Below are 27,800 nucleotides of genomic sequence, written 5' to 3' on the forward strand. Positions count from 1 at the left end.
TTAAATAAGATTTTTGCTTTACCACTTATCTTAATGTAGTAATGAAGCAAAATGGTTAAACCGGTGTATGTGAAAGTATAGATACATCCATACTCGTGTGTTTACACGTTCACCTGTATGTTTTGGTCTGTGGTTAAGAGACTATTTCAAGGCTACATTTTTCTAAGTTAAAACATCCTAAGTAGAGATGAAGATGCAAGAAAGCCCTAAATACAGTAGATTGTGAGTTTTTATGTGTACTTTTAACCAGAGATTCTGATAGTACTGTATCTGGCTACCTATGTTTCCAGATCTAAAGCAAGAACGACTCTAACTGCTGCCTTTGGAATCCTCCTCCATTAGGGATGGCCAGGACCAGTGGAGCCAGCCGTGTTCATTTCACGTTGTCCTAGTGGACATTTCCATCCTGGGTCCGCCTGTCCAAAAGGCCAGCTGTCCTTGTCTGTGGGTGTGGGTGTCGGATCTTCACCCCAGGTAGAGCGGGGCCTGTAAACACACGTCGCCTTTATTTCTGTTCTGCTTTTTCTTCTCTCCATGCTCTTAAACTCAGGCTTGACGCTGTGAGTCACCAGTCTAAGAAGCACACATTCTGTAGTCCTGTACCAGCCCTGCTGTTGGACGACAAACAGGGATATTACTGGCTGCACACAAATCTGCTAGTACTTAGGTTGAATAATAAGCATCAGGCATTGGAAGAGGTTTTAAATTTGCTTTTTTGAGGAAAAGAAGGGGGGTGGATTTTGGCATCATAGCATATATATTAAAGAATAATCAGGACATCAGATACCTTTTAATACATAGCTGGGGCCTTATGTTGTAGATGAAGCTTGCTGTTTTTAGCAAGTTCTGGGTTTCACATTCATTTCTGATGCATCGAGTAGCTCCATACATTTCATAACATGACCTCTTTATTTGTATGCAAAGAATTACTGTATTAATAAAGAGCAGGGTTTTTGTAACAAAAAAAAACCTGTTGGAGCTATTTGGTGCTTGAATGTGACTGTCCTTTTTACTTTTGCTAAGCCTTATTTAAATTTTGTATACCACAGAATACGTAGAATTCGTCCATTTTAGCGCTGAAGGGGCTTTTTGTTGTTCTCCATCGCAGTTCTCCTGGTGGCTTGTTTTGTGTTGTAGGACGGCACTTGCCAACGTAAGTACTAAGGCACTAAGTACTAAGAGAAAACACACACAGATAAGTATTTATAAGATGCTTGGGATCCATAGCAGGAATTTTTATTTTGTTTTGTAAGAGGAAGAAAATTACCAATGAATACAAGCCCAACACGCAGACCTCCTTGGGGACGTCTAAGTATCGTCAGGCTATAAAATTTTCCATCTAAGCATAGCATCGTTCTATAGCCCTGTGGATTGTAAATCATTTAGTAAGGCTGTAAACTGCACTCCAAAAACAGAGGCATTATTTAATCAACTGCTTGGTTGTCCTTCATTGCAAAATGAGTTGGCAATGGCAAAAGAAAAAAAGTAGAAAATGTCTCCTTTTTGCCCCTACCACTTTCCCGTGTAGTTTTAGCCATTCCCCGTCACCATGCGTGAAGTTGTAGAAGAAAGAAAATAGTTTACAAGAATTTTAATGGGTTTCAGAGGTGGTCTCAACATTTATAATTCCTGTCTGTGTTTCACGATTGTCGTAACCCAATGCTTCTGTGCTCAGACACCGAGACGGGTCTACTGGGGAGGCAGCTCATGGTTTACAGCCTTTGCTTTTTAACTGTCCAGTTTCCTTTAAAGCACAACTAGGTGCTTGTTTACAAACAATGTATTTATGTATATTTTGTATAGTGTGTTTTCTCGTTTTTGCCAAATATGTTTTTGCATTTGGGATGAGTAAAGAGTACCTAAGGTTGCATTCATGTAATACCTGTGTGTTGTTGTAACCCTCTCCAGTCAGCTGGTAGGAATTCTCCTGTGTTCTCTTCGGTTGGTCTCCTGTGATTGTAAGACGTGCTCCTCGGTAGTGCTCCCAGCGGTAGATTTACCAGCTTAACGTTTGTTAGAATCTGTGCAATAAAGTGTGTGCAGTCTTATTTTCTCTAAGAAATTCCCTATGGATGTCATAATTGTTGTACATTGAACAAATATTTATACTTATGCAGTTGCATAACATTGAAATAAAAATTTAGCATGAAAAGATAATGGCTAATAAGGCTTTTTTTACATACTGTCTCTAAAATGTTACTGAATATAACTCTGTGTTATGGAAAGTATGGGTTTTTGCAGATTGCTCTCTGTCGAGTGGAATAGTTTGCTAATTTTTTTTGAAGTAACAAGTTTATTAACCTCAGTTTTCTGATTTGTACACTAACATTCACACAGCTTAGCCCAAAGCCAGGGTCACGGCACAGCAGGTGGTGCTAGCTCCCTGGCTCAATGACTGCAGAAAGAGGACATCAGGGACTCTTCAGAAGCCAGCCTTGAAATTCCTCACTGTGATGTGAGTGCATTACTACTGATTTTGATTTCAGAAATGAGAATTCAGTTAACATCCTTGAAGACTCCGGTTTCAGTAGTATCAACTGGACAAGAATTAAAGAGACTCAAAGCCACTGCCCATCACAGCGGGCACCAAATAGAAAGAGGCAGGCAGCTCTTCTTCATCCCAAGCAAAAGCTCTGGTATCGACGTTCCCTTTTGTGGGCTCCATCTGTCTTCTTAGGCTTGGAATCCCCAGAACCCAAGGTGGAAGAACCACCGTCAGGGGGAATGGAGTTGAAGTAACTGTTCACTGCGCGGGCACCTGTGCTGCCGCGGATTCCTGGACCTCTCGCGGGTGCAGCCCACTGCACATTGTCGCTTTGTTGGTGAAGGGGTGCCACTGGCCCTGTATGCCAGGGCTGTCCGTGTGGAAGGGCTTGCGGATGAGGATCACGTCCAAGCCGGACTGATTCACCAGCTTCTGCACCAGCCTCGTGATCTCCTCGACCGACTTGCAGTGGATGTTCTCCTCGTGTACAGCTCCATTAACTGGCGCCGCGTGCTGGTCAGAAAGCGACTCGGGGTCCCACGCGCAGTCATGGCCCCAGCTCCCCAGTAACCCAGTTTGCTAATTTTTTAAGTTTACACAAACATGTTGTATTCTTCATAATGAAGTCTCCTTTAACTCCTTCTTGTTTTTCACCAACCTTCTTCCTTGCCTGCAAAACTTCTCAGCTTCCCCACCACACTCACCAGCTCCTGACAGTCTCAGGAGAGGTGTCCTGTCTCAGTGACACCACCCCCCTCAAGTCTCCCAGAACCTAGTCCCATCAATGACCATTGTGTCCTCTCATCTTTCTCTATCCCCACTTATGTCTCCTCATTATTAAAAGCCATTGAAACCATCAAGAAGGCAGGAAGCAACCCAACACTTACTGTCTACCTACAATATATAGACTTATATGTATATATGTTACATATTACATGTGTGTATATATATATGTTACACATTAATATGTATGTTCAGTACTGGGCAAGATGCTTGTCACTGACCATGTTGAGCCCCAACACAACCCTCAAACTGGATGATGGTGGCAGGTGAGGAAACAGGCCCAGGCAGGCTATGTCATTTGATTAACATACACATTGTAAAGAGCCTGGATTAGAATCCAGATTTTTCTGAATCTAAAGCTCTTGACCTTTAAGCATTATGTGACATGTAAGTATTACCAGATGTCACGTAATGAATCAGATCCAGTCCCCTCTGGGAATGATGGAAGCCACCTCATCTTTCTTTACAGGGTGAAAAATAATTCACATGGTGAAAATTACAAATTTGATGATTGGTGAGAAACCATGAGGCAAGGCAGCTATTCGTTCTGTGTAATAGGCTACTTTATTAGTTCTAAATTAGTCTGTAGGCAATTTCCCATCTAGCATTTTTAGTTCACAACACAAATGTAACATTAAAGTGTCGCTGTATTAACTACGGAAATTTGCTTTCTTCAGTATAGGCCTGGCATTAAGGAACTCAGTGGTAGGAAAGTTCTAAATACAACTTGCCTCCTGTATGTTTTTAATTCATTGGTCAAAGCCGTCATTGTGTGTTATTCCTATTTTATTCTACCTCCAACCCCAGTTAATATAGTACACAGCTTGCCTATCATGAGTGCAGCTTGGCTGAATCTGTTTTGTTACTGTTTGTGTAGTGAAAGGCAGTGAGTCTGGCCCAAGTTCAAGATCTGTGGCAGTTCGGACACCTCAGACCCTGGATTAGACACATCAGTGCCAGCCCTCATAGAAAAACATGCAGCAGCATCTCACTGAATTCTAACACTGTGCATTCCAAAAGATAAGCTCATGATCTCCTAATATCACAGGCTGATGGCCGGGTTGTCCTTGCCAATACTTGGATGCAGGCAAGCACTTCAGAAAGGGAATTTGCTCCCAAGACTGAAGTTCCCTGTATACTCTATGACATGCCAGTCATGTCTGCTCAGAAAAGATGTCGGAAAAGAAAGGCCTGTTGCGTATGGTTGCTCTTTATTGCCCTACACAGCTTTACAAAAAGTTGATTAAGGCTTTCAGCTTTACAATATTAAACAGGTTTCATTAAGCACTGCCTGGAGATGGCTGTCAGCAGCCAGGAAGTGAAGAAGGAAGATGTTCGTGAGGCCTGAAGTAAGCATGTTGCAGCTACCAGCTCTTCATATGTCAGGCCGGCATCCATACAACCTCCAGGCCTGACTTGTCTAAAATTTTTGCCTGGAAGTTCTGTCCCTTTGGAATACACGTGCTCGTGTTAAACAGTGCTGTGCTGAAGTGACTTTCCTGGGCTGGAGACAGGTGTCCACATGCCCCCTTTTACTCTTTCTGAAACTAAGGAAAGTTCCTGTGAACCCCTGTCCATGTCCGTCACTGAAGAGCCATCCCGTGATGTGAGTCCCAGCTCCCTGGACTGTTCAGGTGGGGATACTCAGAATAAGCGGGGTGTTCTCTCCTCCAGCAAAAGGGAAGAGCAACCCATAAAGCCGGTACCATTTGCATTTGAAAACCACGCTTTAGGAAAAAGTCTTCTCCTTTTTAGTACCTGTCAATTCTCACAACTGATGAGCTCTTTATTCTTGTTTTACCTTTGCAAAAACAAAAATACTCTTTAAAAGAAAAACCCCTCATTTCCTCTTTATTACATAGTGTGTGGTTATTGAAGGCAGATTAGAAATACAGAAAAGCAAGAAGAGAAATGTGGGAATCACAGCAGTCCCACCAGCCCTTTGTCATTCTTCTCAGTATTAAAACAAATATATTTAAATGCCTGTAAATACAGGTCTGAAATATTACTTATAATGGCTATATGACATTTCCTTTTAGAGACATGACATACTGGTTTTTTTTCTTCATGTGTACGCACGCAGCCTCGGTGCAAACAGCTGAGGTCATCCTACTCAATTCTTGGCACATCCACCTTGGTTTACACCAAGGTTCATTTAATTTATTCCTGCAGTCCCATCCCCCTCTCCTGCTCCATTGGCAACCATGTTCATGGTCTATTTGTGTGTTTTTACAAAATATAGGTATCACTGTTTTGTATGCATGTATTTTTAATTTGTAAAAGTATTCATGTTAATACATCACTTTGGATTTGTTTTTCCATCCAGCCCTATATGTTGGTTTGCAAACTGATCCCATACACAGAGGACGAGGAGACAGTGAAGAAGGAGACGGACCACTCCAGACTGGTAGGTAGCAGTTTTAATAAGCAAGAGAGCTTATAGACAAGGCTTGTCTTGGGCAGCCTGAAGAGGGTAGATCTTCTCTTCCCCTGCCAGAATCTTAAAAGTTTGCATAGAGACCTTATTGGGGTTCAGGCACGTACACTGTCCAGAGAGTCTCAACAATACCTTATTCTCATGTGGCTCTGTCCTTGAAAATGGCTTTGGCTGTGGGAGCAATGGGCAGAGCGCACATTCCAAGGACAGGAGACAGGGATGAGGAGCCTCCAGTTGCCAGAGTCCAGCCTGTGGGTCAACTGCTGGTCACATCCTCTCAATGACCTTCTCCAGTACTGTATATTTAAGATTCAATTACATTGCATAGCTGTATCTGCTCCATTGCTTCTGACTACTGTGCAATACCCGATGGTGGGTGTCTTCCACATTGTACCCATCCATTTTCCTAGTGATGAGCACTCAAAATGAAATTTCCTAAGTAATGCTGCACTGAATATCATTTGGGAAATGTGAAACTTTCTTGGGATATACACCAGAACAGAATGTGTGGCTCACGTATTTAAACTGACTGGTTATTGCCTCCTGGTCCTACTGGCTGGTCCAGTCTACACCCGTAAGCAGTGCATGCAGTTCTGACAATCCCCATCCCACCTGCACTATGGTCCGGCTTTTTCTTTTTGCCAGGATAATAGATATAAAACTTTATCTCATTTTCTCTTGTACTTCTGTATTTTCTAGGAGAATTAGCATGTTTACCATGTTGTCCCACCCAAGAACATAGAACATCTCTGTTTGTTCCAGTTACCCCCTAATTTGTTTAATCATGGATCTGTTGTTGGATATTTAGGTTGTTCCCAAGGACAGGAGACAGAGGAAAAGGGGGGCCCGAGCTGTTTAGAAAGCCCATGAAGCAGCGCAACACAAGGGCAGAAGGAGAAGGTGGGAGGAAGCTCTGGTGCCCCCTGTCCTCTGCTTGCCTTGTCGGATCTAGTATCTCGTGAACTGTCAAATGCTTAGAGAATGTTCCCTAAAGCTAGATGGGATCAAAGGAGGGTATTCAATGAAGTTTGCTGTTTAATCTTAACTGGGCATTGATGACTTTTAATAATAATCTGTAGGTGAGTTCTTTCCTTTTTCAAGACCCACAGTATTTATTATATTATCTCAACTTGTGAGCAGCTGATATGGAGCAGGAGTGGGTGGCGGGTAGGTGGCAGAGCAGGGCAGTTCAGGAGAGGAGAGCCTTGCGGCCTGGCAGTGACAGCAGAGGACACAGCTGCCTGCCCAGGACGCTTCCCTTTGGACTGTAAGGCTCCTTCGTCCTCCTTCCCATTTGTGAGGGCATTTGCCTCTTACAGAACGTGGAGCACTTCTTCAGCTCATGTGACTCGTGAGGCCTAACACAGGCTTCTGCTATTTCTGATAAAATTAAGATTAGGAAAGGATTTTACTTAAAATTATTTAGCTGAGAGTCCAGGGTCATCCCTAGTCTAACACAGTCCCAATATCTGGGGTGGGGTGCGGGCAGGGAAGCGGGGGCATGGTGACCTGTTTTATAAAGAATCCCCCAGATGATTTTGGTGATGTCACTGTCCGGGAGCCCGATAGCCCATTCCTCTGAAGCCTTCAGGGTAATCTCGAGTGTTGGTGCTTACAGCTCTGCATGAATCAGGCACTTAATTCTGGCTCAACACCCAGCACCCCCAGTCCTGACTTGCTTAGAACTAGCTACATCTTCTCTTGCTATAATTCAAATTAATTTTCTCTTCAGCATTCAGGGCAGATAGAAAACAGTGTCAGCCACCTCTCCTGTATTGTATACTAACATATAAAACACTAAAAAGCCATTTATTATATACTTTTGTAAACTTGAAAATTAGAGACAGCACTTATCCGAGAATTGAATGAGTAGGAATGATACGACAGTTTCCTGTCTTGAAATTTTACAGGTGGTGCCCGTGTGCAGGCCTGTGCTGGGTTCAGTCAGCCGTGATGGCTGCCGGCACAGGGGAAGGTGGAGTTTGCTCCCAGTTGTGGGAGCGGCAGCTCACGCAGAGCCCTCTGTGATGGAGGCTGGTCAGTTTTTATGAACTTCAATGCTATTTGCTCCAGTACACTTCGAAATGCAGGGTCAGCTCACTGAGCTACAACATGCAATAATAACACATTTTTATAGGACTAGTTTGTCAAAGCAGCAACAACATGCGATACATAAAACCAATAAACACACTGTGTCTACAGATTCCATCCTAGTAACCAGGATAAAGCAATAAAATTGACAGCAGCCATCAAAAAGCTCCCTTTCTGACTTTGTAAGGTGAATTTACTGTTGCTTAAAACAGAGGTGCTGTCACGAAGCCTTAGATCAGTGTGCAGCTATGGAGCAGCAAGTCACACGGCGTGGAAGGGGCGCGTGCCTGGTAAACAGCAGCGAGAGGTGGTTACATTTTGCTGGGGTGAGCTTGGGACCCTGTAGTCTTCAGGGTGATGCCATTCGCATTAGAGACATTCCGCAGAATGTTTTTTTTCAGGTTACACATCAAATATTATGAAGGACAGTGTGGCTATGGAGTAGGAGGTCAGCAATTAGTAAATATTTCCTGTCTGCTGCTTATATCCTTGAGGCAGGAAAGAGCTTGAATTTGCTAGTATACACAGGGACTGTGGTGGGTTGCGCAGTCTTAGACTGGATTCCTAGAATGTGGACTTCCATACTCTAGGAAGGAAGAGAGGGAGGGAGGGAGGGAGGGAGAAGGGGAAGGAAGTAATAAAGCGGGGAAGCACAGAGGGAGAGAAGAAGAAAAGGAAAGGAGGGGGAGAAACAGCAGGAAAAGAAAAAGGGAAAAGAAACAAAGAAAAGGGAGGGAGGGCGCTATCAGGTGGTGTACTTTGTGCGTCTTCATGGCCATCACCAGAAATACTTCCCAGAGTTTCAAGAGCAGATCATCTATCTTATTTGGTACAAGCAAATGAACATAATAAACACAACAAAATAACTCTGTGTGAAGCCGCACGCCTGCCTGGATCCCCCAAACTGAACGCTCCTGCAGGAGAGCAGGTGGCAGAGGGGTGTGGTCTGTGGGAAGTGCTCTGACTCCCCAGTGGGGCTGCCTGACCCTTCTAAACTGCCGCTGCCTTCCAGTCCCTGGAGCCAGAGGCTGTCCCTGCAGCAGCAGTCAGGAAGCCTCTTAGAGAGGTTGCCATGCCAACTTCCGCATTAGGTCCCTCTGAGCCTGAAACTCAATGACCAAAAGCTGCGGTTGCCGCCAGACTCAAGACCAGCACCAACCCAGCCATGGCGCCATTTGGCCTTTGCAGAAGGCTGCCCCGCCATCCTCGGCCTGTGAAGAAATAAAGGTGGCTCAGGGGTCTATCAGGTACCTGTTTGCCCAAATGCTGATATTCAAAATAATTAAAGCAGTTAATTGTGTGATGTTTTATTTTCTTAGCAGAGTGGTGTTCTACTTGCCCACTCTTGCCAGGCCCAAGCTACCTGGGGCTCAGATGGATTTGGTACCCATTCATCTCTGCCACCTCTCTCGGCTCTGAAGGAACACGCCTTTGAGCTCAGAAGTTAGTTGGGAGGTGGCTGAAGAAGGAGGAACAAGATGGAAAATCTCCAACACTTCTCTCTGCTTCCAGAATGTAAAGGGGAAGGAGATGCACGTTTTTGGGTAAAATGCAGATGGTGTGCCAGCTAATAGACCCTCAGGAAACTGGAGCCTGGGAGGTGGTCCTCGGGGTGGGGACAGGGGGAGGTGAGTGAGGCACCCGTCTGGTCACAAAACTAAGGGGGGCACCAAAACACTCAGTAATGAAGGTAAATAATATTTTAACACAACTTAAAAAAAAAAGCGAATGTAAACATCCCCAGTGAACAAAACAGTGACCTTCTAAAACAGGCAGGACTGGCATGACCAAGGTCTCCTCTTTCCTCAGACTCTCCCGTGGTTCATTCAGCACGGCACTGTTGTGGGTCCTGTCTTTGTTTAAAAATTTTGTGTTGTATTTATCACTGATCTTTTTCCATTAACTTAAAATTTTTTCAATATTGTATTTTTTTTCTTTTGGCTTGATTACTGAGATTTGGGTTTTCCCTTAAATTTTGCACCCAGGGCAAGGACCTCACACACCTTACCTGGCCCCCTTGTGTCCCTAACCAGGAACCTGTGGGAAGACCTGGGCTGCTCTCTAGTCCAGAATATCCCCCAAGACTAACAGCATTTGCAGTGACGATTTGTGACGTAGCTCCCCTATCCCCTGGTCTTCCCTGCTTTTTCTGGGCACACAGGAGGAAAAAGGACTTAGTAGTTTCCAAGTTTCAACTCTATTCTTATGTCCTCAACCTCAAGGCTAATAAATCCTGAGTGGATGTTAATCATTTCCCTTTGATATCCAATCAGAGTTCCATAGCTATAAGTTACCATCACCAGCCAAAACGTGGCTTATAGAACTTAACTGAGGCCTCGTACATGGAGCACCTGAGCATAAGAGCTCTCTCGTCCTCTAACGCAGGCTTCTTTGGAAGATCAAACCCTGCAGGAGGGTGACCCTTTGGGCCTTGGGAAGGCCCAAGTCATCACCCTGCCAGCTTCCCTGTCCTCTTTCTCTGTCTGCATTCAGCGGTCCCGTCCCCTCTCTGTTGCAGGTACTACCTTTGCTGACACGGAACAGAAACCACTCACTGCTTATTGTGTTCCTGGTGGACAGCTCGCCTGCAGGGTGCTTTCTCCCACTCATTTTCATTGTAAATGTGCTATCTCGATTGCTGCCCCGGGTGAGTAAGCACTGGAGAGCTGGCCTGGGAGCCAAATCACTGTTTATCTCACGTTCCCGTGGGAAAGAAGCTTGGAGGGACCAGACAGCCACAGGAGAGGAGCTCGTGGCCCCCCGCCCGCCTGTGTGTCAGGCTCTGTGGCATAAGAGCGAGAGCAGCGCCGAGTAGCAGAAGGCGCTTCTCGGTTCTCAGGCAAGTGTGGCCAGTGTAACAAAACTCCTACACCTCAGGGGAAGGAGGCCCAGGCGGCAGAGGATGGCTTTTTTTTTTTTTCGGTAGAGATCTGCACCATGCTGGCATTGTAGAGACCCTCGGGTACCTAAGGATTGGGGGGATTAATAGAGTCAATCTGATGACAAGATTCATTTCTCAGCCTCTTTTAAATTCTTTGTTTTCCCTTTTTCATGAAAATGAGCACTGAGACTTTCTCCACAACAAGTGTCCCCAACTGCCATGTTACTGGGAACTGAGACCCAAGGACAATGCCCGCATTGTGTGAGAGAGAGTGGGGAGCCGGGTCCTCAGCACTGCCAAGGGGTGAACACTGATGGTCTCCTTTTCGGCTCAGGGTGGGAGGTGCTTCGAAGGAAGTCCATGAGTGTGAGGGAGGTGGCCTCCATGTGGGTGACTTCTCTGGCCATGCCCTGCCTCGGCTCCTTCCTCGCCTCCCGCCCACCTTCCATGTGAGGACGTGGCTCTGTGTCTGTCATGGCTGTCCATCCCTTCGGTCTCATTTACTTCACTTCCCAGGGAGGCTCATCAGTTCTGGGGCTCGGAGAAGCAGAGGAAATCCCTGCCCGGCACCAGGAACCAATCTTGAATTCCGGTCACCAACAGGCAACAGCTCCTCTACTTAGGGTGATTTTGATGAACACATTAATTTGCCATCTCTGGAAGCCTTCAGCACTAAATGTGCTGGTATTTCCACCTAAGGAAGAATTTAACTGAAAAAACGAGCAGAATGATGAACAAGAATAAAAATACTACAAGAAAAAAAATGCCCACGGCTGTAATCCCACAGGAGAGTCTGACCTCAGACAGCTTGACTCCCCTTAAAGACGGGGGATTTGCACACACTGTCTCCTCCAAGTCCTCGAGTTTTTGCAGGTTTTCTTTGTACCATGTCAAGAAATGAACATTTGAGCAAGTGCAGTCGAGGGGATTGTGACTTAAATTAATGGTGCTCTGCTGGGACAAGATGGGGAGGAGATGGGGAGGGATAACGCGGATGCTGTTGGTGGCCAGGTTCAGGTAGGTCCCCTTCAGGTGGATAAGGGCATCGAGGCTGCTTTCGGTCAGGTTGTTGTGGCTCAAGTCTATGTGACTCACTTTCCCAAGGCTGCGGAATGCTTGTTGGTCTATAGATAGGAGCTCACAGAAGGATAAAATCAGAACCTCCAAGCTGCTTACTGCCTGAAGTAGATTGGTGTCTGAGATGCTCCTGTCTTGAAAGTGATTTCCCTGTAAACTCAGTTGCCGGAGATCCAGCAGGCCTTCCAGAAGGTGCTGGTTGCTAGTATCAAGGAGGCAGTGAGAGAGGTTCAGAGTCTGCAGGAGAGGGAGGTTCTGGAAGGGGCTTCGTGGAGCGCTGACGCTCAAGTGGGTGAATGCCAAGTCCAGGACTTCTAGTTTAGGACACTCTTTGAATGCCTGACTCTGGAGACCGATGGGCATGTTGTAGCTGAGGTTTAGGTACTGCAAGCGGTGCAGGCTTTTGAGTGGCAGATTGCAGCAGTCAGAAGCCTCTATATCACTGTGGCTTAAATCAAGTCTCTGAAGGTTTTCTAGTTTTTCCAAACAGCCAGCACCGAGGCTAAGTTTTTGCAGGTTGCCTTTGATATAGAGGTCTGTAAGGGATGGGAAACTGGCAGCATTGATTTGACACAACTGCTCAAAATGATTTACATTGAGAACTAATTTCTTGAGAGAGTTCATACCCTGAATCCCAGAGGGTAACTCTTTTAAGTGAGCTGCCGTCAGATCTAATTCCTGGAGTTGCGTGAAGCATTGAAACGTGGTAGACAACAACGGAGAGAAATGGTGCTTCTGCAGGTTGATGCTCTCAACAGACATTTCGCAAAGTCCCTCAAACGTGGCTGTAGTGAGGTCTTGACTGTCAGTGTCCTCATATGTCCCCAGCCAGAGAGACTGAGTAGTAGAGTTCTGTAGACCTTTTAATATAACAGACAAGTCGAGAGTCCCTCCAAATCTCAAACTTTGGAAGACTTTTGAACGGAAAGCCCCAGGCTCAATGGCCCTAATGTCATTGCCATCCAAATTAAGGCTCAGGTTGGTGGCCTCCAGAGTGTTCACCTCCTTCCCGGAGAGGTAATGTATAGCATTATTCTGAAGATCCAGAACCTTCAGATTCTGTGTTGGGAAGTTTTCTGGGAACTTAATGGAGGAAATGTGGTTGCTTCCAAGATACAAACTTTCCAAGTTTTTCAGATTTTGCTCTGGGATAAACTCGAGGTTAGATATTCCTGTTTGGATTAAGAAGAGATGCTTCAGTGACCTGGGCCCGTCAAGGGAGGTTTCTGCCATGAATATCAGGGGGTTTCCTGTCAACACTAGTGTGTCCAATTGGTGATGACTTTGAAAAGTGTCCTCATGTATCCAGTTAATCTGGCACCTTGAGAAGATAATAATATTTAACAGTAATAATTAGAAAAATGAAAAACTCTGTCACCGTGACTTATACTAACAAAGGCACCATTTTGTGTATAGTAAAAACAGTGCACATTATTGTTCAAAGTAAAATATAAAAAATGTTCTTCAGTAAGCACAGAAGACCTGCTGAAGTAACGACTAGCTTCTGTTCTAAACATGCCAATTTAGACTTTTTTTCCCAGATATCCTGCTCTTTTAGATTGACCTCTAAGAGGTTTGTGTTTAGAATCTAGGGGAATAATTAGTGGCTTGATCATTGGAAACAAAGTATTATTTATTATTTTAAGTGATATAAAATGTTATATATAACGCACTTATATGTTATATATGTGTTAGATACAATGCATAATAATGACCTGTTATATACAAATCTGTGTCATCCTGGTCAAGTTACAACTTTCCTCAACCTCTCCTTTTTCCAACTATAAAGAATAGAAATAAGGATTACTTTATAGAGTGGTTGTGAATCCAATGATATATGTGAAAATACTCCATAGAAATATGCAACGCTAGAGCTTCAAAGACACGCATCCTGACATGGCACCCGACAACAGTACTGGATTGCACACTAGCTTTGTCGTGTCTGCCCGCATCTGTCGGTCCCTAGTGGCCTAGAGTCTGGGTTCTAATGAGCCACATGTATTACTGGCAGGAGACAAAGCTTGGAGTTAGGATGGGAGGTACCACCGAAAACCTGTAAACTACCAAAACGCTCCAGCAGAATCTTTTCAGTGCCTGACCTTAAAGAAGAAAGCTCACAGAGAGGGACCTTAAGGATTCGTCTTTCTCTTGGCCTTGGCTCGGAGTGGAACAAGAAAAACAATAACAAGAAAAGTCTGAGATTCCCTAACCATAGCTTCTACTCATGAGGACTGAGGCCCGAATTTATTCTACTTCTGTGGACCTCCCAGAAGAAGCCCAAGTGGAAATTTTAGTTTAAAGTCATTCCAGAATGATAGTAACTTCAGGTAACTGGCAGAAGTAAATGGAAACTTTTTCCAGATTGATATACTTAATTTTTAATAAGGAAAGCTTTCAAATTTACATAACAGCAAAGAGAATAATGCAATGAACCTTCATATATTTATCACACAGATGCAGCAACTCTCAAGATTTTGCCACGTATGTTTTTTTGCATTATCTATTCCCACCTCTCTCTCCTGAACTGTTTTAAAGCAAATCATAGGTATCCCATATATATTTGAGTAGGTATCTGTAAAAATATCAAGGCTTATTTTCTATAGCCATAATGCCATTGTCATATAAAACAATATTAATAATTCACTGGTATTATCTAATTCCAGGAAAGCATTTTAAACAAAGATTTACACACATTTCCATAAGAAAAATGAGCTCAAAATAAAAACTGACTTATAAGGGAAACACATTAGCTAAAGTCAAGGGGGAAGTAGTTCTACAGAATCAGGTTTAAAAAAAAAAAGATACCAGAATTATCAGTGGAGCTGAGAATATATATGGTATATAAATATACCAGATATCAGCTATTCTAGTACCAGAATTATCAGTGGATACTAAGAATTATGAGATGAATCTGATAATATATGTGATACATAAATATAGTCTATGCTTGATATATATTATTGGAGCATAGATAAATATGTCTGTATCCAAAAAAAAAACCCAGAAGAACTGTCTTCTAGAGGGTGGCCCCTTGTAGTTCAGGCTTCTCCTGCTTGGATGAGTGAGTGTTCTAGGAACCCATCTGTATCAGTGCATCAGCTGGTGTTGTTGTGAGAAGCTGCATTTGGCTTCAGTGCATTTTTTTAAAACTCTTTCAGCATGTTTTCCCATTTAATGATGGGTGATTTACAAGCACAACTGCCTGCACTACACTGAGGGCTGAGCAGTTTTTGAACAAAAAAGTCATGATCCTCATGCTTCACCCTCCCTGTTCACCTGATCTCCCACTGAGCCACTTTTTTTGTTGTTGTTTTCCCGGATGAAAAAAGCCCGCAGAGGGAAATGTTTTGTCTGTGTGGAAAAGGTGAAACAAAAAACAGCAGAAGCACTAAAAAGCATCAAAATCAACAAGTTCAAAAAATGTCTTGAGTACTGCAAAAAAATCTCATTAGGTGTACTGCATCAAATGGAGAGTACTTTGAAGGTGACCGAAGCTTAAGCATGTAAGAATAAATACACAATTTTATATAAATAAATTCTATTTGGGGGGAGTTCCCCCTTGTATGTCATGTGAAAAATCAGAGAAACTTATTGAAATGGGAAAAGACAGTAATTGAAATTAGAAAGCCAATGTATAATCTCTCCAGGAGATTAGACACAGCTGAAGAGGATATTAATGGACTAGAAGTAAATATGAGAAAATTACCAAGAATACAGTCCAAAAAAACCACAGACATAGAAAGCAAAAAAAAATAATAATATTAAGGTTCATGAAGGATAGATGAGAAGACACAATATAAGTCTAACTGAGGATCCAGGGGGGATGAAGGAGTAAATGGAGGCAAGCCGAGGTCTGAACGGATAATGGCTGTGATAGTGGAATTGACAGAACAGAACCAAATCACATTCAAGGAGGCCAACAATCTACACAGTGCATGATTGTGCTATTACGGAATGCCAAAGACAAAGGGAAGCTGCTGAAAACATCCAGAGAGAAAAAGACAGATTACCTGCCTGTGAACAAAGATCTGTGCCTGCCCAGCAGCAACAATGGGAGACTAGAATGATAGCATCAAAGGCTGAGAAAAAACACTGACAAGCTAGAATTATATGTCAGAAAATATTGTCTTTCAAGAGTCTGAGTGAAATAATGACATTTTCATAAAAAACAAAAACCAAGGGAGTTTACTGCTAACAGATTCTCACTACAGGAATTTCTCAGGGTGTACTTCAGAAAAAAAAAAATTTCTTCCAGAGAGGAAGATCTGAGAAGCAAGATGGAAGAATGAGCAAAGAAAATAGAAAGCATGTTGGTAGCTAAAGACACAAGGACTGTTTAGAGTAATAAAAGTAGCATCTGATTGGTGGCCAGATAAAAGTCAAGGGGTGGGGAGAGCAGAGGAAAAAGCTTTTAGAAAGCTCGAGGTGGTGTTATTACCACTTTTTGAAAGTGAGGGAGACTTAGACTTCTCTAGCTAGAAAAGCTGTCCTGGCCCATGTACTCCTTAAAAATGTGGTCAGACTCATTTAATCTAAAAATGAGAAATGGAGAAGGAGAGGGAAAGTTGATTTTTTGGGGGCATAGTAGGTAGGTAGCACAGTAATCTTTTTTTTTCTTTCAGTTCTTGCAAGGGTTTCTGAACACGTGTGCGTGAAGTGCTAGCGGGGAGGTGGCCTGATGTCATTGGGGGGAGTCTGGACTGGAAGTCAGGAGAGCAGAGGCCCAGTTTCCTTACCCTGTGACCTTAAGCCAGCTCACAAAATCTTCCTGAGCCTCCATTTTCTCATCTGTCATAAGCTGGATGACCATATTGCCCATGCCTCCCTCACAGTGGTGGTTTATGCAGGTGCTACAGTATTATCGTAAACAACTGCTCTGCACAAGCTTAAGTTGAACAACCAAAGGAACAGCTGTGCAGAGAGTGCAGACCCCATCCACATGCGGGGTCCTTTCTCCCTCTTTCACACACACACACACACACACACACACACAGTGTTTCCCTCTCATTTGCTTCCTTTACTCCTTGTGATACTTCTGTCCACTGGCTCATAAACACTGGGTCAGGACTTGAAATCCTGATTCAACCTCTAAAACCAAAGCATGGAACTCTTTTCCCAATTTGTAGGAAAAATGTGCAGATTATTTGTTTCTCCTGTAAACAATATACATCTGATTTAGTACAAAATTTATTTTTAGTGCTGTTATGAATGTTGCTTAAACAGCACAATTGACCTACTGTAGTTGGACAATTCACTGTCTTCTCCATTGAGTGCTTTTTAAAAATTAAATAGCCTTATTCCACCTGCTTGAGGCTATTTCATGGGAGAGGGTAAACACACTGGATGAGCGTGTCCCTGTGGCCCACGAAAGGTTGGGGAAACAACTGGAATACAAGTTGTGTTATTGCTGAAGTGAAACATCAGCCGAACACAGGGAACTCAGATACATACCTGGTTAAATCCAAAAAGATAAGATCTAGGAGTCTGCTGAAAGTGGTACTTTGAACTGTAGGCAAGAAATTAAAGCCAAATTCCAAAAACGCTGTTGTGTTTGGTAGAGTGTCAGGAATTTCTCTGAGACCTAAATTTTCACAGTTATATGTTTGGTTGGCTTCTTTCTGGTGAGAGAAACAATGTAAATTAATAACAGACTTGTAATTTGACCAACAAACCTACATGCATGTTATATTTTGAGCAGCAATCCCACTTCTAGGAGTCTTTACTAAATATATATGTGCAAAAACACAATATGACTTGTTCATAAGATTATTCATTTTAGCACTTTTTGTATTAGAAGATTGATCCTAACAAGATTACCCATCACTATAGGATTAATTGAACAAAATACACGGCATGTTAACAAAAGGGAACCTTTAGCAGCTGACAATGAAATGAGTAAGATCTCTACACACTGATACGGGGTGATATTCAGGTATACTGTGTGGCGGAAAAAGCAATGTGTTGAACGCATATAGTTAGTGTTTATAGTTCATGGGGTTATATGTAGTATATTGTATACTATTTTTTCAGTGAGAAAGGTATGTGTGTATTTTCTCACATTTGAAAAAAAACCATGGGGGAAAAACTCATAACTCGTTGTCTTGAAAGGGAGGGCAGATAGAGGAGCAAGAATTGAAATAAGACTCCTTTGAATGTACTTTGTTTTAGAGGTTTGACTTGGGATGCATGGAAATGTTTTATTTCATTTTGAAAACAAATGAAAACTAGATCAGTAACAACAAATTAAATGATTCGGGCTTTCTGATGTGATACAATTTTAACTATACACATTCTTGGCACCCGCCCCCAAGTAAAACTTGAATTCAGTCATGACTTCAGGCTTAATTTCCAATCTACTAAGGGTGCGGGGGATTTAAGTTCAACAGCAGCACAAGGTAGCGATCAGCAAAATGCAGAAGGTGGGACATTCACAGAACAACTGACCCTGTTTTATAAGCATGTGGATGCTATGCATGGAAGTGGAGAGAGGAGGGTGTGGAAGGAGAGAGAAGACCGCTCTTGAAAAAAGAGACATAAAAGTTACTTGTGAGAATAACGCACAGATAATAGAGTAGCCCTGGTTTAAATTTTAGTTCAAATAATGCATTTAGGAAAACACTTTAATAGACTACCAGGAAACTTTGAATGCAGACAGAACATCAAAGAATACTAAAGGATTATATATGTTCTTAGTGATAAGAGAAATGTTCTTATTTTTTTCAGATGCATTTTGAAGTATTTTGGAGTAAAATGACACGATCTTCAAGGTTTGCTTTAAAATACTCTGGCAGAAAGCGGGGCAGGAGTCAATAGATGAGATTAGTAGACAAAACATCGATGGTTGTTGAATGTTAAGTGATGAGTACATACAGATGCCTTGTAACTAATTACATTTGTACATGCTTAGAAATTTTCTTAGTATATTTAAATGAGCTAGCAGTGGGGCACAGACCTTAGGTCATGGGACCTTGAAGTTTTGAAGTGTGAATCAATTTCGGGTCCCCACAGCTGCTGTTGTTTTCGGGCCCCCCAACCTGCATGTAAGTTCAGAGGACAACTTGACCCTGTGTCCCAGGAGAGTCAAGTTTGTAGAAGTCTGCCAGCAGCTGCTAGTTAGATTCCCTAACTCAAGTTATAAACCAGGGACTAACTGGTAGTAATAATTTACCTGGATAATGTCTAGGATAAAACACAGTGGACAGGTATGTAGGTCTAATGGCATCTGTTTTCAAATACTCTCCAAGGAAAATGAACCTGGGGGCCATCTCTCAGACCATCTCAGGTTCCACTCGATTTCATCCAACTTTCCAGACCCTGCCATTCCCCGCACCCTGTGGGGGTCTCACAGAGGACCCTCTGAGACTGCCCTGGTCTGGGAAAGACCTGCTCTGTCATATTCTAGGTCGGCAGCTTTCCTCATCCTGAGCTGCAAACGGGCCTGCGTAGCTGGAAACTTCTGCTGAGTGGCATACTTTCTTGTAGTTACGGTGGGCATGCTCATGCATAAGAAATCACTGTTTTCTATATTGTGATGATGTTATGAATGTCACTGATGAATGTGCCACACTTACATTTCTTTGTAATTCATATTTTGTTTTATAGACCCAAAGTCCTCCAGGCATTGCCACAAATCCACCTAATGTCCTTGAAATGCACACTTTGCATTTAAAACTTAGATTTAGCTGGCTGGTGGGGAAAAGAAACAAACACATATTGCTAGACCCCTCTGTGGTGCCCATGAACATGGTGAACCAGAGAGAGGTAGTTTGTGCAGGTGCTGCCCCAGTAGCTGTTAAGGTTCTAATTAGCTCTGAGGGACCATTTTTCTTTTCTGGTCCCCCTTGGCGTCACTGATGTCACGTGCACTTGGAGAAAGGGGCCTTTCCTCCAGTTGTCTTGCTCTATTCTGGCCCCACAGCAAAAAGCCTCTGCTCTGGAAGTTCCCTCCTCCAGAATATGTAAGTGCCTGTGGTGCTTGAATTATTCCTCTTTTGTGCTTTACTAAACACTTTACTGCACTAACGTGATTCAGAAAGTTGAGGATGGAGCCAGGGCTCTACTGAGCCAGGGGCCTGCGGGAGCTCCTAGCAAAAGGAAAGGCAGGGAAATGAAGTAGCTCAGTTTGGCCCCACTGAGGACTTCACACTATCGAGGAGTCGTGAGGAGCCTCCGTGAGCCTGTGTGGTGACATGCACCTCCAATTAGGGAGAAACCACAGTGAGCTCTCTGCCTGGGATTTCTGGGAGAAAGAGGCGAATGACAAGAACTGTAGCTGGTAGGAGAATTTGCAAAGCAAACACATATCAGAGAACGTGCTGGCATCTCTCTTTTGCTTCCACATTCACACTCCAGTACAATCACAATTCCCATTTCTGATACTACAGATGGTGATGCCGAAACCCCACATGCTCTGGAATCGTGTAAGCAACGTTCAATGTATTTCTTAGGGCACCAGGTGTGTACACACATGCACACACATACACACACCCCCATTCTGTTTGTTTCGGAGAGTCAGTGTAGATACCATGGCCCTTCACCCCTAAATCTTTTAAGGAAAAGGATATTCTTATACAACCACAGTGCCAATTACCACAAAGTTAGAATACTTAACATTAATATGATATTATTTAAAAATGTTTCATCATTACCTGAGGATATGTTTATTAATTTTAGAGAAAGAGGAAGAGAGAGAGAAATACCAACTGGCTGCCTCCTACTGGGGACTGAACCTGCAACCTAGGTATGTGCCCTGATCCAGAATCAAAACTGCAACCTTTTTGTGTATGTTCAGCATGCTGACAAACTGAGTCACTCAGCCGAGGCAATATAACATTATTATCCAACATACAGTCTATATTCAAATTTTGCCAGTAGTCCCATAGTGCCTATTATAGTAATTTCTGTTTTTCTAATCCAGGTCACATATTGCATTTATTTTCCTTGTCTCTTTAGTCTCCTTTAATCTGAGACAATTCCTCAGCCTTTCATTATCTCTCATAGCTTTGCTTTTTTTTTGTTTGTTTTTAATGAATACAGGATCATAGTTTATGGGATGGCCCTCATTTGGGGTTTTTTATCTGTTCTCGTGATTTGTTCAGGTCATATATTTTTGGCAGAAATACTGCATGAATGAGGTGACGTCTTTCTCGCTGTCAGGATTCATAACAGAACGTTTTGAGAACAAACTCTGAGAGCGTAGCCCAGGATTTCAGGGCAGCAGAATGAGAATGCAAGAGAAGAAAAGGACAGAACGCAGGCAAGGAGTGCAGTGTGGCTACTGCAGTTGCCGGAGCTGGGCTGGGGGCCCTGGGCTGGGGGCCAGGGCCGCGTGTTCAGTTGCTTTTCCGGGCAGACACCCGCCATGGCTTTCGCGGCCCCTGTGGTTTCTCTGAGCTCCGCATGAGCACTTCCTATGAACCCAGCCTTCATTTTCCAGACCAGCGATTTTCAACCGGTGTGCTGCAACAATTTTTAAAACATTCGTTGCCTGACTATTTTGTCAAGGGCCCCGACCTCTTTTTCTTTAGAGTGCCAAATAAAAAATGACAACAGCCAACACAGTAGCCATCTGGTGTGAACATATGAAAATCATATCTATTGTTTTGTCAGATAGGCAAAAATATATTTTTTGGTGTGCCACAGAATTGTAGTAATTCGTTTATGTGTGCCATGAGATGTAAAAGCTTATAAATTAGCTGCTCTAGACTTCCACATGGGGTCAGTTTCCCAAGTCACTTTCTCACTCTTCCGCTTTGGCTGGTTCCCAGGGAGACAGCGCCCTTCAGGCTGTGAACTCACACAGTTAGCAGGGCCATGCAAGGCTACCTGGGATTCAGGGCAGCTGCCCCCTGCCCACCCCTATTCCAGGTCGTGGGGCGTCTGCCCAGGACCACTGTGCGTGGGGCCTGCAGCAGCCCCTTCCTTCCTCGTGTCAGAGCTTCGTGTCAGACCTGTGCCTTCCACACAGAGCAGGACTCCCAGGCGCTGTGTCTGTGTTTGCAGTCCCCTCTCCCTGCAGGTATTCATTTGCATTTTTTCAATCAGAATCTTATTTTTGCTCCTTTCTGCTGTATCTCTAACTCCCTGCTGTCCCACTGTATTTTCTCGTCTCGCAAGTGTCGAGATTCTTTTCTAATTCAGAACCCTTTGAGTTTCACTCTGGTGCTGATTCCCACCGTTTTGGATGTCTCATCTATACTTGGCATACGCAGCAGCCAGCTCCGCCATGTGTAAGAAGTCTGGGAGGTCGAACCCCAACCCTCCTCTGTTAATCACGCCTTTATCCAGAGATGGCAATTTGACGGAGCCAAATCCCAGAGTAACAATTACTCTCTGCAAGTAAAACAAAGCATTCCCAAGAGGGCACAGTCATCAAACTTTGTTGTCAATCTGATTCCTCTGGGCAGAGGGCATTCCAATTACGTGCGGTTCATTTTCTGTTTGTTTGCATTCAGACAGCCTGGGCTCAAATCCCAGCTCTCGGCCACTAAGCTGTGTTCTCTGAGCCTCCTTTCCCCCAACTGTAAATTGAGGACAACACCCTTTTTCACAGGCCAGCTCAGGATTAATTGGATAATGTATGTCAAGCACTCCCAAGAGGAGGTAGTATTTCGCTGGATCATCACAGCATCATGGCATTGTCTGGAGCTATTAGGAAGCGTTCGGATCCATGAACTTGGAGTTCTTCTAAAAAGAAGCTTTTACTAAGCACGCTTCCCCTCCCCCCATACTTAGGACTGGAGGATTGTCTCCAACCATGGTTTTGAGTGTGCAGAAGAGCTGAGATGAGCCTATTTGAAGTGAGGAGGCATGCCTACCCGCCCCAAGTAATTATTCAGGAGCACATCTAAAATGTCACCAAAATCCGAATCACAGAATACTGAATTCCAGCTATGCTTCACATGTTTGTCAGCCTCCAAAGACATGATCATGGGTCTAATCTTGTTAGTCATGGTGTGTGCATGTGCGCACACACACACACAGAACATGTAGCATCTGACAATGGAAGGTTCTCCACGGAGGGCTGATAGGTGTTGATTGTGTTATTTTTAGAACTTCTCTAAGTGTGAAATACCTTCACACAAAACTTTTATTAAAAGGTTGACCTTGACTCCTACATCACTTCATATGCAAAAAGCAATTCCAGATGGGCTATAGCTCTAAATGTGAAACCTAGAAATAAACACAAGTACAAAACATAAATTTTAGAAGAAAACAGATGATAATGCCTTTATGGCCTTGGGTAGGCAGAATTTCTCAAATGGGACAGAAATGCACTGAAAGTAAAGCAACAATGATAAATCCAGCTACTTTAAAATTGAAGACGTCTGTTCATCAAAAGATATCAGTAGGGGAGTGGAAAGGCAAGCTACCCAGTGGGAGAAGATATTTGCTATCTGATTAAGGACTTGTGTGCACAGTACATAAAAAACACAACTCAATAGTAAAAAAAAGACTGACACCCAAAAGAATATGGGCAAAAGACTTGAAAAGGTACTTCGTCCACACACACAAGGATATGCAAATGGCCAACAAAAGCATGAAAATGAACTGAGTTTAATTATTCATCAGGAAAATAAAAATTAAATCCCAGGGAAATACCACTATCCATCTACCAGGATGGGTTTTTAAAACAAACAATAGCAAATTCTAGTGAGGCTGTGGAGCAAACAGAATTGATATACGTTGCCGATGAATATAAATGGGTGTGAACAGTTTGGAAACTGTTTGGCAATATCTGCTAAACTTAGACATGTGTATACTTTATGACCAAATGCACCCACACTCTGGCATATACCTAATAATGATTTGTGCAATTGCTCACTAAAGACATAGACAAGAATTCCAAAGCAGCAGCATTCATGAGAGCCCCAAAACTGCAAACTGCAAATGTCCATTAACAGTACAATGGATAAATAAATGGTAGCTCAAGAATGCAACAGAAAACTATTCAGTGAAGAAAATGAACAAAGGATTGGTTCACAGGCCATCATCGATAAATCTCATACCTTTAATGCTGAACAAAAAAAAGCCAGACACAGAAAAAGTACATGCTCGCTGGTCCCATGTATATAAAGTTCAAAAAGAGGCTCAATCAGTCAGCGGTGATGAAAACTGGACTGCTGGATGTCCTCGGGGCTGGAGACTGGGAGGAGGGGGGAGGGGCTTCGGAGCTGAGAAAGCTGTTTTTCCATCTATGTGCTGGCCACATGGATGTGTGAACTTAGTAAAAACTCAGTGAACGGTACAGTTAGGATGGGTGAACTTTTTTGCATTTACATTTTATTTCAATAAAAACGTCACTAAACTAAGAACAAAATGAAGCCCTATTTTCAAGATATATGCTAATGAGATAGTGGTGGTTACATGGACATCTATTCAGTATGTGGTTAGTTATGCTTAAACTGCAGGGGAAGAGCTAAAGAGGAAAGGAAAGTAAGGCAGAGAGCTAGGCTAACCGTGGTCATTTGCACTTGAAAAGTGTCAAACCCTAAAGTCGAACTTCCTCCTCTACCACTGCCCCTTTTATCCTAGTTGCCTGCAGCCTAGAAGTTCTTTACCTTCAAGAACAATTCTCATCTATTTTTGTATTTCCCCATTGCCCCCTTGAGTAAGGGCTCAGTACACAGCCTTAGAATCCTGCTGCTGAGAACACCTACAGGATAGAAGAGGTCCAGGAAAATGGATATCCAGCGTTCGTGGACTAGGTACCGGAGCATTTAAAACCCGACTTCTTCCGCGGGGAAGGCTGTAGGGAGGTTGTTGTATTGGAAGGTTTCAATACAAACTTAGCCAAAAAGAAAAGGTGTCGCTGCAGCATAGGGTCAGGCTGGAGATCCTGGGACCCTCAGCATCAGTGTCGCCACCTGAATGTCTCAGAAGGCAGCAGAAGCCCTAGGGTGCTCTCCCTGCCTCTTTCCCTTCCCTCCACCAAAGCAGGATCATTTGCAGAAAGGAACTGGCAGCTCTAGTGCCTGGTGTTCTCAGTAGGAAACTGGACTGGCCCAGTGTTTCCATGGGCTTTCCAAATCTCCCAGAAGTCTCCTGTGGGCTGCAGAAGGGCTGGTGGTGTTTGCAGAAATATGGGGGTTTAAGAGTTGAATGAGTAGGTTTAAGAGTGTGGTGTTTAAAAAAAATCAGCTTCCCAGTGAGCTGGAATCTAATGGTCATACTGTCCTACCTATGAGAGGTGGGTGGCATACCTATCCGATCAGTGAGGGGGTTGTGTGCCCACTCCTGTCCTCTTATCACGCCGGCTACATGTCTGTGTGGGATTGACCATCCAACTGGAATGAAGAAGCAGCCTTCTGGGGCTGATAACTTCTTACTTACTCCCTTTCATTATAGAATAAATTGTGCCCTTCCCCATCCTTATGTTTAATTCCTAACCAGGTACATCAGAATGTGCCTTTATTGGAAATAGTCTTTAAATAGGTAATTAAGTTCAGATGAGATCATTAGGGTGGACCCCAATTCAGTATGACTGGTGTTTTCATAAGAATAACTCTGGAGACAGAAGGAAGTCTCCCTCCTTCCATCTGGTTGGATGTACAGAAGGGAGACCATGTGAAGATACAGAGAGAAGATGGCCACCAACAAGCCAAGGAGAAAGATCTTGGAAGAAACCAACCCTGCCAACACCTTAATCTTGGATTTCTAGCCTCCAGAACTATGAGAAAATAAGGTTCCTTTGTTTAAGCCACCCAGTTCAGGGCCCTTTGCTATGGCAGCCCGAACAAAATGATCCGCCGTCCCAGCCTCCCCTTCCCCAGGAGCTGCGCCTCCACTTAGTCTTAGTGTGTCCTGATTGCATCCTAATACCTGACTAACAAGGCTCTGTTCCTCTCTGCTCCCAGGCCTGTTCCAGTCCTGGCTGGAATTCTTGTTCTTCCCTGATCCCTTAGGATTCTCTCTTAGCTTTCTCCTGCTTGTGGCTCCCAACCACCACCTTTGTGCATCGTGCTTCTCCTGCATCCACTCCTGCTGTTAGCCGCAGCCTAGGAGAGCAGCCCACCCGGACACCAAGACTGATGGTCCGCCCCCAGCTCGACAGGCCACATGCTGCTGTGCACTTGCTGTGGTCACAGACAGTGGGAGGAAGGTTGGAGCGTTTTTAGAAGATGGCAGAAGACTGATGGAGGCCCTTCTTTATCTTTCTTAGCACCTCTTTAAAGACTTTCCCACAGGTTGATAAATGTTGTTATGGTTCCAGACAGAAGGTGCAGTTTGGCTCTGATCTTGGATACCACTGCTGTGGGTTAGGAAAACAGATGGAGGACTGTCCAACTGGAGGAGCGTGCCAGGCCCCTTCAGCCCGATCGCTGCGTGCTGTCAAACCTGGCACAGGCTGTCCCGACTAATCCCCACCCGGAGAGCCAGGAAACCGAAGGACTGGTGGGGGCAGTGGCCGTGTGCTGCGATGCTGGACAGACAGCGCGTCAGCACTGGCCGCAGGTGTGCAGGTCTGCTCTTTGCACTGCTACCCTGTTGATATTTTATGTCCCAGTTAGGATTATTTGGGGACATTGTTTGCAGAGGAGGAAAACTCTCACCTCTTCCTGCTAAGGCTCTGCGGGATTGTCCCCTGGCTGAGCTCTTGGCTCCTTCTTCACAAGAAAGAAAAACTTCTACACACCTCATTGCCCTTTCAAAGGTATAAAGTGGATATCGGGGTGCCAAGGCTCAGCTGGGACTACAGGCTGAATCTCAAAATTGCCAAGGCAGTTTAATCTGGATGAAGACTTGGACTCACCTCCATACACATCTGATCCAAGGAAATGGTGGCTTTGCAGCTGGCAGAAAACAGCACCGCCAGCAGGAAGCGGCTGACGGGGGACGCCATCATGGGACCAGGGCCAGCCCCGCTTGGTGGAGGGCCTCAGTGATTCAGCAGCCAGAGAGGCGTGCAGAAGGGTAATCTCAGAGAAAGAAGTGCTCTGACTGCTTGTGTCTGGTGGCTCTGTGCTGCAGAAAATGGGAAGTCTCTTTACATACCACCCACCCTTGCCAAAAATAGCTGAAGACCCAGCCCCAGGATGGCCCACTGCATTTCCTGAAACACATGCATCCGTTGTGCAGACTTCCTGAGCTCCTCCTGCAGACTTTTGGCCACTTTCAAGGGTTTGGCCCCCTCCAGTAGCTCCCGGTCCCTTTCCCCGAGGGAGGCTGTGGAAGCAGGAAGCTGTCCTCATGGTGGAGGCTGTTTTGTTAGTTGTCCTGGATTGATGAGTGGGAGAGGTGCCGGCACACTGGAAGGAAGGGCAGAGCACTCTCTGGGTGCTGACGGAAGTACTGAGTCTTGCGGTGGTGCTGCCGGAGCTGGGAACTGGAGTGAAGGAAGAGGGTCACCCTCCTGAGTGAGTGTGGCTGCTCCATGCACCTCTGCTGCTGCCTGGCCACCTCACCAACACCCTCCTCTGGTCTCAGAACAGAGGGGGACAAATCCATCCCTCAGGCTGGTGACCCAGGCCTACTAAAGCAGCAGAGTGGAATCCCTCCTTGTTCCTTCCCAACCTGACCCAGTAGAGGACACTGCTATGTACAGAGCCATCTGACTAAGAGAGAGCACAGTTGAGAATGTTAGCCTTGGCTCTGTTCCTCCTTAGAAATAGCTTTGAAACAGGACTGCAAATATCCTCATTGTGGTGCTAGACATGGTAGTGTTTAAGGAGAGTGAAAGCTCAAGCATTGCTCACCGGGCCGAACTTAGCCACCTCGGACCTTGTCTGTTCTCCACCCCTCTGGCACACAGGAGGTAGTTAGCATTCTGCTCCCCTCATCCATTTCCAACAGTCCAGTTGTTAGCATCATGGTCACAGTGACCTGAGAGGTACTACTAATATTACTACTACTGTATTACTACTGTTAATACAGTAACTATGGTAATTACTATTTATTGAGCACTTACTATGTGTCAGTCGCTGAGCAGGCTGTTGTTTTTATCTTGTATAGCTCCTTATCACATATTCTACCAAAGAGGTGCTGTTTTTCTAAAAGATTTTTAAAATTTTATTTTTAGAGAGAGGGGAAGGGAAGAAGAAAGAAAG

The 27,800-nt window shown here is 44.1% G+C and overlaps 1 protein-coding gene across 1 annotated transcript; it reads right to left on the reverse strand.

The window, feature by feature from the left end:
* Window positions 1–5,673: 5,673 nt before the first annotated feature.
* Window positions 5,674–26,758, reverse strand: CD180 (CD180 molecule). The gene is made up of 3 exons (XM_037150799.2): window positions 26,507–26,758; window positions 17,206–17,372; window positions 5,674–13,075 (listed from the first exon to the last, which is right to left on the reverse strand). Exons 1-3 carry the CDS (start codon window positions 26,597–26,599, stop codon window positions 11,350–11,352), a joined length of 1,986 nt encoding a protein of 661 aa, XP_037006694.2. The 5' UTR covers window positions 26,600–26,758; the 3' UTR covers window positions 5,674–11,349.
* Window positions 26,759–27,800: the final 1,042 nt, after the last annotated feature.

Source organism: Artibeus jamaicensis, unplaced genomic scaffold (genome assembly GCF_021234435.1).
Source record: "Artibeus jamaicensis isolate MK-2021 breed Jamaican fruit bat unplaced genomic scaffold, CSHL_Jam_final scaffold_369, whole genome shotgun sequence".
In the NCBI taxonomy this organism is placed as follows: Eukaryota; Metazoa; Chordata; class Mammalia; order Chiroptera; family Phyllostomidae; genus Artibeus; species Artibeus jamaicensis.